Genomic DNA, 18,491 nt, shown 5'->3' on the forward strand with positions numbered 1-18,491 from the left:
CACTGCATCCTCTATAGTAAACCAGCTATAATTCCAAATTAAGGCTTCCAATTGTACGATTAGCCTGTGGCTCATAACCCCCCTCTTTCTTCCTCCCTTGGCGCGCGCACACACACAATGAAACCAACACGCGTGTGCAAACCTAGCGATTAAGACAGAGAGAATAAATAGCAATCAGCATTAATTCTTACATGCACAACAATAAAAATATTTCCTTCTACCAAGCGTGAACCCGATGGTAAACTCCAAAAAATTCAAAAATTTATCCTTTCTCCTTGGTCCCTTTTTCCCTCTCGTTTGTCCACGTGGAGAGGTCTCTTTAATAAATTTAATAAAGAGTGCTTGGGCAAAAAGGCCCAGGTTTTCATTCGTCCGGACATGTGTGAAAGAGTTCTTAAAAAGGAGAGAACCCTTACTGTTCTAACATTCTTTGGACCAGGCCGCTTCTCGAGGCGGGCGGGCGCGCGTGCGAGCCCGTAGAGGGGCGACAGCATCCCATCTTCTTTAGCCTCATCACCATCATCGTCTTCAGCAAGCAGCAATCCAACAATGGCGACGGCCGGAGCTTCTGTTGTAGGTAAGTCTCCGTGCATCTTCTTGTCGTCTGGAAGGAGCAGAACATGCCAAGCTAAACAGATCAGTTTTTCCTGGATGGCCTCAGTAGAGAAGATCTCAGTTTAAGCTGCAAGAACTACTGATTTCTGTCTTATGGCATGTTAGAGCTAATATTTGAGCCAAAGGAACCTTCAGTTTGTGTTTTCCTGTCTACGATCTTCCCTTGGGTGGCATGTTAGAGCTAATATTTGAGCCAAAAGGAACCTTCAGTTTGTGTTTTCCTGTCTACGAGTTAACTGGTTTCACTCCAAGTCACTTTTAGAGGTTTTAGTTCTCAATACAGCTGATTAAGTTAACCAGTCCATAAACGATGGTAACTGTGGACAGAAAGGAACCATAAGAATGTGATCTCTTGTTTATTTTTTCTAGCAGGAATGTGATTTCCGCTTTATCCACTTGACAAGTGGTTTCAGCCATCCGCCAACCGTTGAACGAATTTGTGAGCTTTTGCTTTTATAGATTAGCCAAAAACGGTTTATGATCTGTTACCCATAGGGCTAGCAAAATGAATGATCAATCCCTGAGTTATAGGATGCCGGGTCCATCCAACCATGAGACTGCCTATGCAATCTGCACACCCCCCTCGCAAACCCTCCCTGTCATCAGATTTTAGTGCGAGTAACTGCTTAGCTGAAATGGAGTAACTTTTTGTTAGGAATTCTTGAATTCCTGGCAGTTTTGGTCTGTTTGTAAAAGTTCCTATGCAGTTTTGGTCTGTTTGTTAAAGTTCCTGTGCAGTTCCCAGGAATTTTAGACTGCTGGAGGAGCTGGAAAGGGGGGAGAAAGGGATTGGGGACGGGACTGTCAGCTATGGAATGGACGACAGTGATGATATCTTCATGCGGTCTTGGACGGGCACCATCATTGGGCCTCACAATGTAAGTCAAACTTTCACCTTAAACGCTAGCCTGTCTAATCAATTCATGAAACAGGATCAGTTGTTGTCTTGTGCTATGTGCAAATGGTTGGTTGGCCTATGATTGGTATATGCCATGCATTCTGATGGTTTTACTTCTTGTGCAGTCTGTACATGAAGGACGGATATATCAGCTGAAGTTGTTCTGTGATAAAGACTACCCAGACAAGCCTCCAACTGTTAAATTCTATTCAAGAATCAACATGACCTGCGTAAACCAAGACACTGGAGTGGTAATAACAGGCTCTTTACAAGTTTCGTTGTGTTTCTTCTTGTATGTGACAGATGTGCAGTGTTGCAATCTACCTCTTTCCCTATCTAGGTTAATCTATGATCACATTATTTTAGATGTCCATTCTATTTCTACAGAGGTTGTTTTACATGTAGCTTAGTACAATGTACATTGTAATAATCACATGATACGTTCTCCTATTCTGAAGAGTATATCATGTGCATTGTAATAAGCACATGATACGTTCTTGTATTCTACAGAGGTTGTTTTACATGTAGCTTAGTACAATGCACATTGTAATAAGCACATGATATGTTCTTCTATTCCGAAGAAGAGATGTTGACACAGATAGGGGGAATTGTCTTGTAGACAGTGGAACGCCTTATTCCTATTTGCATAATACAGATTTACAGTTTTGGACTTCATTTCTGTTACCTATTCCCACTATTTTGTTTCTCCATCCATGGCTGGTTACAATATGTTCCCCACCTCCCCTCAACACCCCCCCCTCCCCCCCAACTTCTTCCCCTGGTTTCTCCTCTTCCTCCCCTTCCAACACGCCCGTTTTGAAACGGGGTTTTGTTGTTCCATGCTGGGTTTGACATGTGGAAGCTTTGGGGGTCTTCTTTCAGCCCTAAGTATTGCATAAAAACTCTTGATCCAAATCACCAACAAAGACAGATAGAGAGAGATAGCTATGTTTTTGGTATATTTTATAGTAGTCTTATACAAAAGTTTGGCCTTCCAAAAGGAGACTATAGACCTATTCTAGACCTCAAGGGTCCTATCCATGACTTGATCCTCAAGTGGGAGTGAGATGCTGAGAATGAATCATGGCCTAGCCTTTTATTGGCTCAAAATATGCTCAAAATCCCATATGTGTATATATGCAGCCGACCTGCTCCATAAGCCTTCATATATCTGGCCAACTGGATGTACGCCCTCCTAGTTGTCTTCTGTGTGCTTTACCCTAATCTAGATGTATATCTGCTGCTTATCAGAATTAGCCTTTGATAAGGCATGTTCGTGTGCATGCACGTGACTTCCTTTCTTGCTAATCTTGATGACACTTTTGACCTTGGATGATTGTCATCATCCCTGTCTCCTTCTGTACACCCAAATCTGTCATCGTTCCATCCTGGCAATCTTTTCATTGAAAACCTTGCCATGTCTATGAATCTACTCCAGATCTAGTGTAGAGATTTGTGTGTCTGTTCCACTTTGTTCCCTTGCCTTCTTTGCCCTGTCCTTGGAACACAACAATGTTCATTCTTCTCGAAGTTGATCTTGGCACCCTTGGCTTCACCCCTCGGAGTTGCTCCATAAAGGCCTTCCTTGGCAGCCCCAAATGACTGCCGACTTTCCATGAAACCCTTGCCTTGGGTCTTGCTTGACACCAACCAGATTTTGGGGGGTCTTAACACATATTTTCCTTGGATTTGTGCACCTTCCTTGGACACTTTGAGCACTTAGCCTTGGTGAGCCTGAAGCTCTGATACCATTATGACATGTGGAAGCGCTGGAGTCTTCTCTGAATCTTTCAGGCCTAAGTACCGCATAGGAACTCTTGATGCAAGTCACTAACAAAGAGAGGGGAGAGAGATATGTTAGAAGTCATCTCTTGTCTATTTTTATACACCAGGGCCTCTGTTGTGGGTGTGCCCGCCCTTATTAGGTGTTTTCTCATTTTTCTCCACTCTCCGTATTTTTCCCCCATTTTTCCTATTTTTTCTATGGCTTGGGTGGCTTGCCTGTGTTGGCAAGAGGGCCTTTGTGCTGGCCGACTGTACCTTCAAGAACCCGACCTCATATCTGTTCAAGCCGACTCAGGACAGTTGGCCGACTGTGGGTATTTGGTGGTCATGGAGGTTCAGGGCCAGTCGGCTGCCTTTAGCATAGGCCGACTGGGTATTTGGGGCCATATAAAATGGCCCCATGGCCCCCATTCCATTTTGTATCATCCCCGGGATCTTCTTGTGTATATAGAGTAGAGTTACACGCCTCTACCACTTTATCTCTTGTGCTGTGATTTTCTGCACTGCGTTTTGCTCGTGTTCCCAGATCTGGTCATCATCTCCGTTGCGTATTTTGACATGGTATCAGAGCCTAGGCTCTAGATAGTTCTTGGGATTTGTGTGAGCAAGAGGGGGACTGTAGTGTTGCTGATTGGTGGACTTTTCGGGAAGAGGAGAAGCAAGAGGACGGCGGGCTGATTTGCTGGACAGCCCACTTGCAAGTGTTAGTTCTTCTTTGTTCCCACCCTCCCACCCTTTTCAAAGTACATCCCCGCAATGGTAGATCTATTTGAGATGGCCGAGAGGCATGTGAAGATCCCGACACTCTCCACGTTCTCGGTGGACCGTCAGTTGGACGGGAGCAATTACGGCATATGGAAGGTTATGATGGAATCTGTTATGGAGTCTTACGACCTCGTTGATTTCGTCGTTGGGGTTCCACGACCGGAAGTAGAGGAAGGGGAGTTACAGTCGATCCGAAAGGACCGGGAGCACAGGCACAGATGTGGGATCGTGTCAACGCCAGGATCCGTTCGTTTATCTTTCTCAACTGCACACCGCAGGTAATCAATTATGTAAAGCATATGACGCTGGCCAGAGGTATATGGCAGCATTTGGCCTCTCTTTACAATAGGGTATCGCCCATGAAGAGGATTTCCTTGGAAGTACAGATGCGGGTTATGAGCCCTGCAAAGTCGTTGACGATGCGGGAGCATATTAACAAGTTGCAGGCTCTTCAGCAGGAAGTTCTTCAAGCTGGGAAGGAGATATCGGCAGAGGATGTGGCCATAATGTTGCTGTCACACTTGCCTTCTCAGTACTCAGCATTTTACTCGTCTTTGATTACTAGTGGCAGGCTCAGCACCATCACGTGGGAGGAGCTTGTGTCCATGGTCTTGGACCAGGAGGAATGATTCACGAACCCTCCTCAGGGTGGAGGTTCGGAGGCCTTAACTGGCCAACGGTTGAAAGGCCGTAACACGGGCAAAGGGAAGGCTTCGTCAGAGAAGTCTTCTGAGAAGAAGTTCGTTACTGACCGCGAGAAACTAAAGGCATAGGGGACCTGTAATGATTGTGGCGAGAGGCCACTATTGGAGGCAGTGTCCCAAGCAGAAGACCGAGAAGGGTGAAGATTCCTCAGCAGCAATCATGAAGACTCCGGCTTTTGTGCACCTGGAGGTGGTGGACACCGATGTTTCATTTTCTTCAGGCAGGGAGGAGATTGGAGGACTCTCCGCAACGGATACTCGGGAGTGGATTCTAGATAGTGGTGCTTCCAGGCACATGACTCCTTCCTGTTTCGGTTTATAGGATCTTTGTAGGTTTTTTGGTCACATTTTTACTGGGGATACATCCACTATCCCAGTTCACAGTGAGGGCAGGATGGAGATAGTTCTCGATGGCAGAGGGGGGAAGCATTCCTCCTAGGTGTTGTATGTTCCGTCACTTGGTTTTCATCTGTTGTTGTCAGTGCATCAGGTTTGCAAGATTGGCGTATGGGTGGAGTTTGATGAGCACTTTGTTGCTCTCCGGGACAAAGCAACAAGCCAGGTAGTTTGGGAAGGCGGAGTGGAGAATGGAGTTTACAAGCTTTCAGCACTCTCTCTCCGAGGTCCTCAGGTTTGTGATGAGTGGCAGTTTGGTAATGGCCACTTAAGTGTGGATACGCTGCAGGTGCAGGCTTTCTGGGACCAGGTGGTGGATAGCTTGCCAGTAGATGGTAGGAACTCTCCAATACTGATGTTGGTAGTTCTTGTGTTCGTCAGTCAGAGGAAACTTTCTCATTTTTCCCCACTCTCCGTATATTTCACCCATTTTTCCTATTTTTTCTATGGCTTGGGTGGCTTCCCTGTGTTGGCAGGAGGGTCTTTGTGCTGGCCGACTGTACCTTCAAAAACCCGACCTCATATCTGTACAGCCGACTCAGGACAGCTGGCCAACTGTGGGTATTTGGTGGTCGTGGAGGTTCAGGGCCAGTTGGCTGCCTTTAGCACAGGCCGACTGGGTATTTGGGGCCATATAAAATGGCCCCATGGCCCCCATTCCATTTTGTATCATCCCCGGGATCTTCTTGTGTATATAGAGCAGAGTTACACGCCTCTACCACTCTATCTCTTGTGCTGTGATTTTCTGCACTGCGTTTTGCTCTTGTGTTCCCAGATCTGGTCATCATCTCCGCTGCGTATTTTGACAATATATAGTTGTGTTTTAATTATATCAAGTAGTAGTCTTGTTCAAAAGTCTGTGGCCTCTGGCCTTCCAAAAGGAGACTGTAGACCTACTCTAGACATCAAGGGTCCTATCCATGACCTGATCCCCAAGTGGGAGTGAGATGCTGAGAATGAATCATGGCCTAGCCTTTTATAGGCCCAAAATATGCCCAAGAAGCTGGCCGACCAACAGTCGGCAAGAGGACAAATCCCATGTGTATATATGCTGCCTACCTGCTTCTTAAGCCTTCATAAATCTGGCCGTCTGGATCTAAGCCCCCCTGGCTGTCTTTTGTGCACACTTGGACCCATGCTAGAGCCCTAATCTAGATGTTTATCTGCTGCCTATGAGAATTAGCCTTGAATTAGGCATGTCCATGTGCATGCACATGGCAGGGGCATGGTTGCATAGAAATGTATCTTATACAATACGAAACAGCACGAAATGTTCTTTACCCTGAAATGCATTTCTTAGTCTTAATTGTTAAGGAAAGGTAATTTGCACCCATTGTGGACCTATGTTGATGTTGGCATGCCAAAAAACAACATTTTTGCATGTACCAGGCAAAAAAAATAAGCATTTTATTCCCCCTTTGTTTTATGAAACATAAAAAAAAAGGGCACGTATGAAAACATTTCTGAAACGCTATGCGCTGGGGGAATATTGTTTCTTTTAACGATCACTGAGTGACCATGCATTGTGCAGTTATGAAGCTTTTTTTAATGACTAGTACTGCTAGTTTGTGGATAGCTTTATTCATGCTTCTCGAACATCAAAAGGTTGCAATTTATACCTTTTACAGTCAGATGATGTGCGCGCTCATGTGGGAATATTGTTTCTTTTAATGATCACTGAGTGACTGTGCACTGTGCAGTTATGAAGCTTTTTTTAATGACTGGTACCGATAGTTTGTGGATAGCTTTATTCATGCTTCTCCAACATCAAAAGGTTACAATTTATACCTTTTGCAGTCAGACGATGTGCACGCGCATGTGGTACATTGCATGTAGATTGGGACAGGCTTGATCATGGCTGAGTCTGCCTGTGCTGATGATGGAGTGAGGATTTTATAGCACAAAGTCTATGCCATGCATGATGGAATTGATGGTTTGAAGCTTTGTGAGTAAACCCTCATTGCATTAAGTTAGCAGATAACCTGATTTTTCTGTTGGTATATGTACCAAGTCTTGACCTATTTGCTGTTCCCAATCTCAGTGTACATGGAATCTAAGTGTGTGCTTGGTGATAAGAGACTGATCACTTTCTCATTCTAAATAACGTCAAGTTCTGGCAATTGCTTAATTAGTATGTGCTTGCATGCATGAGGCCAGAGTCAGTTGCACAAACCCCCTCACTGGCATAGGCTGCTGATTGCAGCAGCAAGGTCGTGTCTCCCGGAGGCAAGTAGGGTTATTACCAGGAAGCAGCTTGGGTGCTAGGTAGTTGAGTGAGCTTGCATTCATGAGGGGAGTTGCATTGTTTGTCTGGTGCAAATACCCAACTCAAGTCATTGCTCCTTCTGTATAGGGCTCATTTCACTTTGTGCTTCTCTACCATATTAGCCCTAGCCAAATGTCTACATGCATCTTATGATGGGTCAACATCTTTAGTGACTAAACTGTGACTTTGTCTGCAATGGGTCCATTTGTCCTTAATTGAGATGGTTTTTTTGATGGTCTAGATTGCGTATGAATAGATCCATTTCTCCATAATTTGAAATGCTTTTTCTTGTGGTCTAGATTTTGTATGTACTAATGAATGGATCCACATGTTTTTAGTTGTGTGCAAGGCATAAGCAAAGTTTCAAGGACACACGATGACGGGAAACATGTCAGCATGACTGTTGTTGTCTGTTCTCAAGGCCTGGATGTGGTCTTTTTGTTAAGCTTGTGGAGTTGTCTTAGAACCTCACAGAATATAGCTCTCTTTGCAGCTGTGGGTATTGACCTTTCTCTGTTGTTCCCTTTTCTATCTTTTTGGACAGGTTGAACCAAGGCATTTCTCATTACTTGCAAATTGGCGAAGAGAGTATAACATGGAAAAGATCTTGACAGAGTTGAAACGAGAGATGGGTACCTCTCACAACAGAAAGCTGCCACAGCCTCCTGAAGGGAGTACGTTCCACAGCATTTGATGCTGCTCACCCCTTGCATGGCCTAAGACTGTGGAGAAGTCTTTGTTGTTTGGCTTAGCAGCTACCGAAAACGGGGTTTGATGAGATTTCAAAGTCAATGTTGAAGCTAATGCAATTTGTTGGCTTCAGAACTCTGAATTCTGATTTCCATCATCCGATATTTTACAGCCATGATCATGCATAAGGTGCTTCAGTGTAAAGAAAGGGTTATAAAAGTGTACCATTGTTTAGAGCAAGGAAGAGAGCTTTCTCTTCCAATGTATCAGTAGATGCTTTTGAATATCGTGCTTTTCTTTGTTGTGTCATGTGTGTGACATGGTCTCCACACTCAGAAGTGGAACCATGATTCAAGCTATCCTAAAGAGAAACTGGCCAAGGATTGCTTTTTTTGTTTTGAGTTGTCTTACCATCTAATGAACATGTTTATTCTTATGGAATATGTTGCTTTTTTTTGGCTCATCGTTCTAGCAGAAAGTTGTGCACTAGAGAGGAAAGGGACATTGGGTTTGCTGTCAAACTTCTTGTCGTGCAGGATTCTGCTGTACAGCTGCCAAATCAATGATTATACCGGGACAAGGGCTACGCCATATATGGTCAACGTCTGCACATCACCATCAGCATTGGTTCATTCAAGCCACCCTTCTAAGTTGCATGTGTGTCCGACTCTTTGCCTCTTGCCCCCTCGTAGTGTCGCACACTCTAAAGCAGAAACTCAAGATAGCCGTACAAGAGCATTGTCTCAAAGGGAATCTGCATTTTGAAATGTCATTCTTCTTTATGTTCCAAAGCTCCATTACTACTTGCTATCTAGGTACTAAATGTTTTTTAAAAGATTATTATATTACTATATTAGTGTGGGGTTTTGCATAAGCTTTAAATGTTTTGTGTATCAAGTAAGCAAGGATATGAAGTCATAGTGAAGCAATTGAAATTTGTAGCATTTAAAATTGTGATGAAATATTGGTCTTTGAAGGACAACAGGGTGATCCTAGAGGTCCTCTTTTGGTCGGATATGCGTATATTTCATGTTGTAGGATGAGAGTCTTAAGCAATTCAAGCTTGACTGTTAATTTTGCAGACAGGCATTGTTCCAACCCATAGTTTCAGGGTCGTGCTTCTCTCCATGACAAGAAATTGTGTCGACACACGTCAAAATTATTGCTGAAGTGTTGCTTGGTGCCTTTGCAAGAGGTGTTATGAGCTTGATGTCGGGAGAAATTTTGAGTGTACACAGCTAGATTTGGCTGCCGCCCACAGTGGTGGACCCTGATTGACTTGCTTGGCAGTACTGCCTTATACAGGAGTCTTACTCAGCCGGGCTCCCTCCAGTGTTTACAAGTTATAATAGTAGGCTTCCTTGGGCAGGAGTGGCACATTGACCACTCCCCACTGGAGGTAGCAGATTAGGATATTTGGCAATGGGAGAATTGCCTCCTAATCCGTCTGCATTGGGACTTGGGTGACTGGCATTATATGGCCTCCCCCATGAGCACCTTGACTACCGCTTCTCTTACTCTCCTTGATCATTGGTTCTCTAATTAGATCAGTACATTAACACCTAAGAACTGCAAATGACTATTCTAATATCATGTGAACATCATAAGGCCTAAGTTCAATGAGTTCTAACAGATCAAAGTTCCATAAGAGCAAAAAATTAACAGATCCTTTGGCGCTAGACGACAACTCCTATTTGATAGTTATCGGGGTGGTACAGCTTCTAGGGACATCTCCGTTATGACATGCTACTTCTAATATTATAATCACTGCGCCTTCATACAAAATATGATTGGATCTTCTACTAATAATCTATTCTAGTCTATACCATCGGTGGCTTTTTCTTGTTATACTTTTCTTGCTGTGACCAGTCACTCTGTCGTTTAAGTGGTGAATGATTGAAAGTTGGTTCTGCATCAGGCTTTACCGCACCCAAGCTTCCTTTTCGCTCATGCCCTCGTTGGCGTTACTGTTCTCCTCTTCCTAATTCGTATGTTCTACATCTCGGAAGAGGGTTTGCAGTACATCTTTAAGTTTATCTTGCAATGTATTCACAGCCAGGTTTCTTGTATAAAGACACCTTCGTGTCAGTTTTATCGTTTCTTCTGATATTCTCGGTTTTGTATTAATGTTTCCAGCTGTTGATTTTGTTTCGTCGCAGTCTTTATTTTGCAATTGTTTCTTCAGGTCTTTTTTTCCTGCGTTGACTTGCTGAGTTGTTTGGATTTTCTGAGTGCTTGTTGCCTTGCTTGAATTTGTTTGGTTTTTTTATATTGGTCTTTTATTTACCTTAGTAATTTTGTTGTTTGTTCGTGATTTTTCATGGCCTCTTTCGTAACATGGTATTATCGCTGGTGGCTTCACAGGCGACCCCCCCCCCCCCCGCGCCCCCCCCCCCTCCCGCCCCCTTCCTCCGTTTTTGTTAGGCTGTGTTTTTCCAGAGAAGGTGGTTGCGTTTTTGTGGTGGCTGTGTTCCAAACACCTCTGTTCATTAGCATTTTTTCTTCTTAGCCATATTCTTGCCCCTCTATTAATCTCCTTCGAGAATGTCATGATAGTCCATGTGCTAGATACCCAGGAATTACGAAAACCATTGAGCTCATTAAACGTTTTTACTGGTGGCCATGGTTAAAAAAACATGTAAAATCATTATGCGACACATTGTTTACATTGTCAAGTTACTAAATTAGAGTGTGTGAAGTCGTTAGAATTGTTACATCCGTTGCCTATTCTAGTAAAGAAATGGTAAGAGTATTTCCATGGATTTTATTAAGGAGAAAGGTTACAATGCTATCTAGTGGGTTGTGTTTCTATTGTAAGCGTTTTTTGCAATGGTTGGTGGTGAGTGGGCTGTATTTTCTGTAAACTGAACAATGGAGGTTGGTTTTGATTGTGTGGTGTTGCTCGGCAAGCGGCTTTGACAGCCCTCTCGCTTCCTCGGCTTCTCTACCTTTCGGTTGGGTGTTCCCAGTGAGTTTTATTGGGCTTGACCTCAGATTTCAAAGGGGCTGATCGGTTTTGGTGGTCGATTCCGTTGGAAAGTGTTGGAGAGAAGTCTTGGAGTGTTGAGATTTGAGGTGGTACTTTGTTCTAGTCTTGACTCTTAGGTGTCTTCAATTCCTTTCCTTGTTTGTGCGTTGATTAGGTTAGTCTATTTGATTTTCCTTCAAGAATGAATCTTCGATTATTGAATGTGGATTGTTTTTCTTGGTCGATGAACCCTCTTATTACTTTCGTTATTGTAGCTCTCATTCATATTCTTAAAAAAATAAAAATTGAGCCTAGGCTTTTTCTTTTGCTTGTTTCTTGGCCCATTTTGCTTGTTGTGTCCTTTCTTTCGCTTTTTCTTCACCTTATTGCTTGGCTTTTCTACTTTCTTATTTTTCTATTCCTTTCTTTGTTACTACTTGGCTTCTTCTTTAATCTTTCCTCCTATCTTTTGTACAACTTTAATCTTTCTTATCTTTTTTTTTGCTTGTTTATTCTTTTTTTTAAATGTTGTGACTTTATTGTTAAGAAAGTTTCTTGTTTATCTTGAGTGATTGTAAGATTTTCCTTTTGAGTTTGCAGCTCCCTTTTTTGAGCTTTTGATCTCTTAAGCCCTTAGTGTTGATCTTGATAGGCACTTGTTGGGCTTTGATTCCTTCTTCTCGCTCTTTTGGCTTGCTGTGGGGTCTTTTCTTGCTCTTGGTGTCAAATCTTGCATCTTCCCTTATCCTTCATCCTATTTGGCCTTTTCATATTGCTTGTGAATCTTTATTTTGCTAACATAGCTCCTTCGGTCTTACTCTTCTTAACCTCTCGGTCCAAAATTTCCTATCTTACTTGGAGATCTAGAATTGCTTCAATTTGTCTTGTATAAACCTGGGCCACCTCTCACTCACTCCCTTGTTTGTAGTGGATGCAGTGCTCTTTAGAAGTCTCAACATTAATGCATTTGGAACTATTACTTAAAAAATATATATTTGGTGACTTATGTAGTGATATCGAGCTCAACTAAAGTGGATGACACACTAGGATGCAGGCTCCGCACACTTCTGCCATAGGCATGGTTTGTGAGATTAATAAGTGATATGCCGTTGGTGGTTTACAGACTATGAGACAATCACTTTGGATTACTAGAGTTATGATATAGTTATAGTATCAACTCATGTAGTCGGGTCCACACTATAGATCAATTATCTTTATATTATGGTTGTATAGAAGAGAAGAGAACATAAGAAAATTCAGTCATCCATCTATCTTGTGTGCTTGTCTACTCCTTTGTGTGATTGCTCTTCTCATGGTGTCAGAGCGTTGATTCATGAAGAGAGCTCAAGTGGTAAGCTAGAGGCAAGTAAAGGAAGCAATACATGGATAGGGGTAACTTCATCTCTTTTACTTTGATTTGGAAGCAAATCTGCAACAAGTAGTAGGTGCATTGTCACAGTTTGAGCCACCTTTCGCGGGGTGAAGCAGAGGGGCATTATATTGTACACATGACATTTGTAGGGCTAGAGTGTTCTGAGATTTTGTATTTGAGGCCTTTTTAGGCCTCGTTTTGGCTATGCAAGTTTTTCTTGGGCAATGTGTGGAAGTGTTATGCATGTTTTGAGGCCTTTTTGGGCCTCGTTTTGGCTATGCAAGTTTTTCTTGGGCACTGTGTGGAAGTGTTAATTTTGGTTATGCATGTTCAATCGAATGAAGTCTGTAGGACCAGAGTGTTCTTAGATTTTGGATTTGAGGCCTTTTTGGGCTCTGTTTTGGCTATGCAAGTAACAAAGTGATGTATCGATTGTATGTGTTAGCGTGCCAGATACTATGATTGATCATATACAGGATGCAACAATATCTGAGGATGCATGTGATACCTTGGTGAGTATCATTGATTACTTATTGAAAGGTCCAGTTGTTGATGACGATGACTTGGTGTCGGGCACATTGAATGGACTTGGCAAGAGTGTGATTAGTTTCAAAAATCTATTTGAACTCGAGAAAACTTCCCAAACTTTGAGGACCTTATAGCCCTTATGATCACTGAGGAGATGAATGTTGAGAGTAAATCATCTTTTGAAAATACACAGGAGCATGTCTTCTCTACGCGGACACATGTAGAGGTAGAGGTAGACCTTCAACTAGAAGAGGCGATCGAGGTGTAGGCCATTTTGGAAAAAAAACCATGTGCAATTGCTTCATCCCAGAAATAGTGAGGCATTCCTTTCTCAGTCATTAATGCACGAGAAACTTCTGCAATATGATTGTTCTCTTCCTTCTTTTCACTACAATTCCATTTTGATTTAGAATACATGTGTATGTAAATTGCCTCTTTATCCCATGCTCTCTAAGTAGATAATCATTGAATTTATTGGAGAAATATTATTCCCTAACATCTGATCTTAGGCATTTTATGTACATGCCTTTGTCTTTCTCAACCATAGCCTTGAGGCTCTGAAAGTCCATTGCACTTTACTTTTCTCTTTCATGAAGTCTGCACACACCTTCCTAGTGTGCTCATCAAAATGAAAGATGCATAATAGTGGTATCCTTTGATTGATGTTGTCTTTGTTGGTCTCCAAACATCTGAATGTACTACATCCAAAGGCCACATTCTTGTCATGCGAAAATGCATGCTTAGATTGTTTTTCCAATTGACATGCTTCACAACAAACCTGTAATAATACTTTGGGCCTGTATATTTCTTGGTTACCACTGAATATTGACATTACCAATATGTTTATGCCAAATATCAATGTTTGCAATCACACGTAAACATTGCAGCCTTCCCTTTAGACATGTTTACATTTTGCCAATTATGTTTCCCTTTGCACTAGTTATTGAAATATTCTACATGACATCCATGTGAGGATTAAACCTCACTTGTGCTTACCTTCCTCAACCATTTGTCTTGCAGGAACTAGGTTCTTTGTTATATTTAGAATATGAAATCCATTAGTAACCAAGTACTTCATTTTGCCATCATCATGCAGTTGATGGGGATATTGATGAGGAGTTTAGGATCTCAGATTTTGTTACATTTGATGTACAAAGAGCCTATGAGGGTTAAATATCAAGTGGGCATGTTGAGATATGATTATTATATAGAGCCTCTCATTATTATATACAGCCCATCATTATGCATATATAGTCAAAGAAATGCAAGAGTAGAGCCCACATGTTTTAAGGAGGCACTTGTGTAAGAATACACAACAATGGAAGCATGATCAACATAATGTAAAGCATTGAATTGTAGAAATAAATGGAGAGTAAACAATATTATTATTTACAAACTTGATTACAAATTGATGGCATTTTTCCACTCGTATACTCTGACTAAGGAGCTTTGATGGTGATCTAGATAGAATATGGATGGAGAATGTCTTGCTTACAAGCGTGCTTGAACACACAAGAACTCGAAGATGAACCAAGGCTACCAAACTAGTTCATATAGTACCCAAGGTCAGCATGGATATAGGTCAGCCACATGTCTGTCGATTGACGAGTTGGTCATTCGATTGGGACTATATTAGACTACATCTTAGTCACGTAGGGACTTGCATAGCTCCTACGACCATATGAGATTGTATGGATCCTCAAATGGATCACACAACTAGAGAACAATGTGTCCCTCGGTTTGCTGTCCTCGCACAAACATACATCCTACTTGGTAGAGTGCCAAGTCTACATAAGCTGTCTCCTAACTTAGCCACATAGCCCAGCATGCATCCAGAGTGTCAAGTCTACATAAGTTGTTTCCTAACCCCTTGGCCACACTGGGCTGCCATCCAGTGTCTAAACTGGGAACTATCGTGTGCTTGGGTGCTCACCATAACAACTCCTCATAAAGGAGGCCTTATAAATAAAATAGAGCATATATGTCACCCGCAGTAGAAACAACACGAGGGTGGAGCATTGAGCAAATGTTTGTCACCCACGATACATGTGGCATCGTGCTTAAAATTCTCAAAGATATTGACTTTGGAATCTACGAAGACGAGCAAGTTTGACGGAGGATTTTGTGTGTATTCATGAGTGGTAGTTTGTTTTTTCACTTGGGGCACTATTTATATGGTCCATGGAGGCAAGAATGAAGGAAACATATCTAGGGCTATGTGCTAAGATTTGCAATCACTAGTGTCATTGTTCATTGAGATTCCAACAATTTCTTGGATTTAACTGATGTCGTGGTTCAAAAGAGGAAAAGAATTCCGAACATCAAGTGAAAAAACCCAAAAAATCGAGATTCTTTCTAAATAAATTCAACAAATCAAAGGGCGCAACAAACAACACCAATGCTAACTAGCACAAAGTATAATGTCACTTAGGTAGTGAAATATTTAGGTCTCCGTATATCAAACCTTATAAGGAGAAAAAGAATTTCTTAGTAACACCTTTATAGAGGTAGACATCATATTAGGTGTGCCTTGAATACATCAATGTAACCATTAAATTGACTATGATACACATACTATGTGGATTACCAAATGTGGTAAGGGTTTGTGGATTACCAAATGTGGATTACCAAATGTGGTAAGGGTTTGTGGCTTGGGGTTCAAATGAAAGAAGAGCTTAGCCCTTGAAAACATCACACCCACTTTAAGAAGAGATTTCCCTTTGCTTAGCCACACCCACTCTAAGAGAGCTTTGTGTAAGAGGGAGAAAACTTATATGGTGTTGGTTAACAAGGCTGCAGCCATATAAACTACACCAACTAGTCTTTCACAACAAGCATTCCTCTCAAAGTTTAAGGATTATTTCTTAGAGGAATATTACCTCTTGGAATATCACATTCTAGACCCGAAGACCATAAGATTGAGGTTCTTTGAGGTAATGCACCACCTTGCAAAACATTTTATAGATCTAATACACTAGAGCAAAAATAAATCGAACATTAACATAATAACTTTTTGATTAGACCTAGCAGGGTGATCCAGTACTTTTAGTCAAGAAAAAGAATGGCACTTAAAGTATGTGTATAGAGTATAGAGCCTTAAATAAGATTATGGTAAAGAATAGGTACCCCATTCCTTGAGTTAATGATTTATTGGGATAAATTTATGGGATCTAGGGTATTTAGAAAACTTAATTCTGACTATCATTCTAGATAAGGAGAATGTGCATAAGCCTACATTTAGGACTCAGCGTGGTCATTATGATTTTTTGGTAATTCCCTTTAGACTTACCAATTCCCTTTTAGACTTACCAATGCTTGTGTGACTTTTGATCGTATGATGAACTACATATTCCTCAAGCATCAAGATTTTATGGTCATATTCTTTGATGATATACTAGTCCTCAGCAAAGAAACATCTAGAGCTAGTATTCTTTGTTTTGAAAGAAAATTAATTCTATCTTAACCCAAAGAAGAGTAGTTTCTTTCAGATAAAATTGAGTACTTGGACCATAAGTCTCAATAGAAGGAGAGGGATCTAAAGAAGACCGAGTTCATTGTCACTTGGACTTGGACCTTGTGATATACATGATTTTCGATCATTCTTAGTATTTTGTAACTATTAACAAATCTCCTGAAGAAGGCTAAATGGATTTTTTGGAGGAGATGCATCAGCCTCCATACATGGGTTTTATAGAGGGGTATCCTCTGATGTCGTGAGTGGAGAGTGGATGGGAGAGTAGGAGACGAGAGTCAACAATGTGTGGGTGTGAAGAATGGATAATGGGCACACAACAACCCATGAGTTTTATTCATGTGTTAGAGTTAGGGTGGAACCGGTTCAACGAACCGGTTTCACATTGTATACAAACTACAAATGTTACATAGGGCCTTTACACCCCAACAACCTCCCACTTAAAGGCAATATGCCCGTAGGAGAGTGAGAAAAAAAAATACAGGAAGTATACAATGATATACAAGACCAACACAAATTTGTAAATGGCCTCATCCAACACCCATGAGTGATCTGCAGTGTGCAAACCGCTCGGCATGTAGACTCTTCGTCAGAAGATCTGCAGGATTATCATCCGTGTGAATCTTGACAAGCTGAAGCAACTTGCCATCAATCACCTCACGGATAAAGTGGTACTTCACATCAATATGCTTCGTCTTTGCATGGAAAACAGGATTTCGTGCCAGCTGGATGGCACTTTGACTATCACAATGCAAGAACGGAACATCACCAGGGAATCCCAAATCTGCCACAAGCCGAGCAAGCCATAAGGCCTCCTTGCAAGCCTCAGCAGCAGCAGCTGCTGCAACATACTCTGCCTCAGTAGTAGTAGACAAGGCAATGCATCCCTGTACATGAGATATCCATGAAATTGCACCACCTGTAGTAAAAGTGAAAACATAACCAGTAGTAGACTTCCGGTTATCTGGATGACTTGCATAGTCTGAATCTGTGTACCCATGAACAATGGCATCATGCTTACCAAAGCAAATGCACATCTCCTTCGTACCCTTCAGGTATCTCATGACACCTTTCACTGCATCCCAATGTTTCTTCCCAGGGTTTGCCATATATCTGCTAATGACTCCCACTACAAAGGCAATGTCGGGCCGTGTAGCAACCATGGCATACATGAGACTACCGCAAGCTAAAGCATAAGGTATCTTGGCCATCTCTGCCCTCTCAGAATCACTCTGCGGGCTGTCCTTAGCACTGAGTTTCACGTGTGGAGGCAACGGAGTAGAAATAGTCTTTCCCCCTCCATATGAAACCTATGCAAGACCTTGCCAATGTATTCCTCTTGAGACAAATAAAGCAAATGCTGATTTCTGTCCCGAGTGATACGCATACCTAAAATGTGGCTGGCATGTCCCAAATCCTTCATGTCGAAGGTCTGATGCAAACCCTTTTTCAAGACATCCATCTCCTTGAGAGATTTATCCAATAAGCATATCATCAACATATAAAATGAGAATTAGCAAACTACCATCTGATACCCTCTTGGTGTACAAGCAGTGATCTGTGTCACTTTGCCTGAAGCCTTGGGATTTCATGAAAGCATCAAATTTATGATACCATTCCCTTGGTGCCTGTTTCAAACCATAAAGGCTCTTCTTGAGCTTACACACAAGATCCTCTTTCCCCTTTACTGCAAAACCCTCAGGCTCTGCTGCATGTATATCTCCTCATAGAGATCATCGTGAAGAAAAGCAGTCTTCACGTCCATCTGGACCAATTCCATGTTCTCATGTGCAACCAAGGCTAAGACAGTCCTCAAGGTAGTCATCTTAACCACAGGAGAAAAGATCTCATCAAAGTCAACACCATATTCCTGCTTAAAGCCTTTGGCAACCAGTCTGGCTTTATACCTCGGCCTAGCATTTGGTATCTCTTTGAGCCTGTAAACCCATTTGCATGGCAATACTTTTTTACCATTAGGCAATGGCACCAAATCCCAAGTTCCATTTTTCTTCTGAGAATCCATCTCTGACTT

The 18,491-nt window shown here is 42.0% G+C and overlaps 1 protein-coding gene across 1 annotated transcript; it reads left to right on the plus strand.

The window, feature by feature from the left end:
- The first annotated feature begins 419 nt into the window (after positions 1–419).
- LOC147621274 (ubiquitin-conjugating enzyme E2 variant 1C-like) lies at positions 420–8,403 on the plus strand. The gene is made up of 4 exons (XM_086823975.1): positions 420–577; positions 1,354–1,493; positions 1,639–1,764; positions 7,974–8,403. Exons 1-4 carry the CDS (start codon positions 550–552, stop codon positions 8,121–8,123), a joined length of 444 nt encoding a protein of 147 aa, XP_086680101.1. The 5' UTR covers positions 420–549; the 3' UTR covers positions 8,124–8,403.
- Positions 8,404–18,491: the final 10,088 nt, after the last annotated feature.

The sequence above is a fragment of the Cibotium barometz genome, chromosome 30, assembly GCF_041138505.1.
Source record: "Cibotium barometz isolate CiBa-2024 chromosome 30, ASM4113850v1, whole genome shotgun sequence".
Taxonomy (NCBI): Eukaryota; Viridiplantae; Streptophyta; class Polypodiopsida; order Cyatheales; family Cibotiaceae; genus Cibotium; species Cibotium barometz.

Excerpts from the sequence above, each read along its gene's own strand:
- LOC147621274 (XM_086823975.1), top strand. The coding sequence starts at position 550 with ATGGCGACGGCCGGAGCTTCTGTTGTAG. Across the intron at positions 1,494-1,638 it reads CCATCATTGGGCCTCACAAT|TCTGTACATGAAGGACGGAT; the intron begins GTAAGTCAAACT and ends CTTCTTGTGCAG. Across the intron at positions 1,765-7,973 it reads TAAACCAAGACACTGGAGTG|GTTGAACCAAGGCATTTCTC; the intron begins GTAATAACAGGC and ends CTTTTTGGACAG.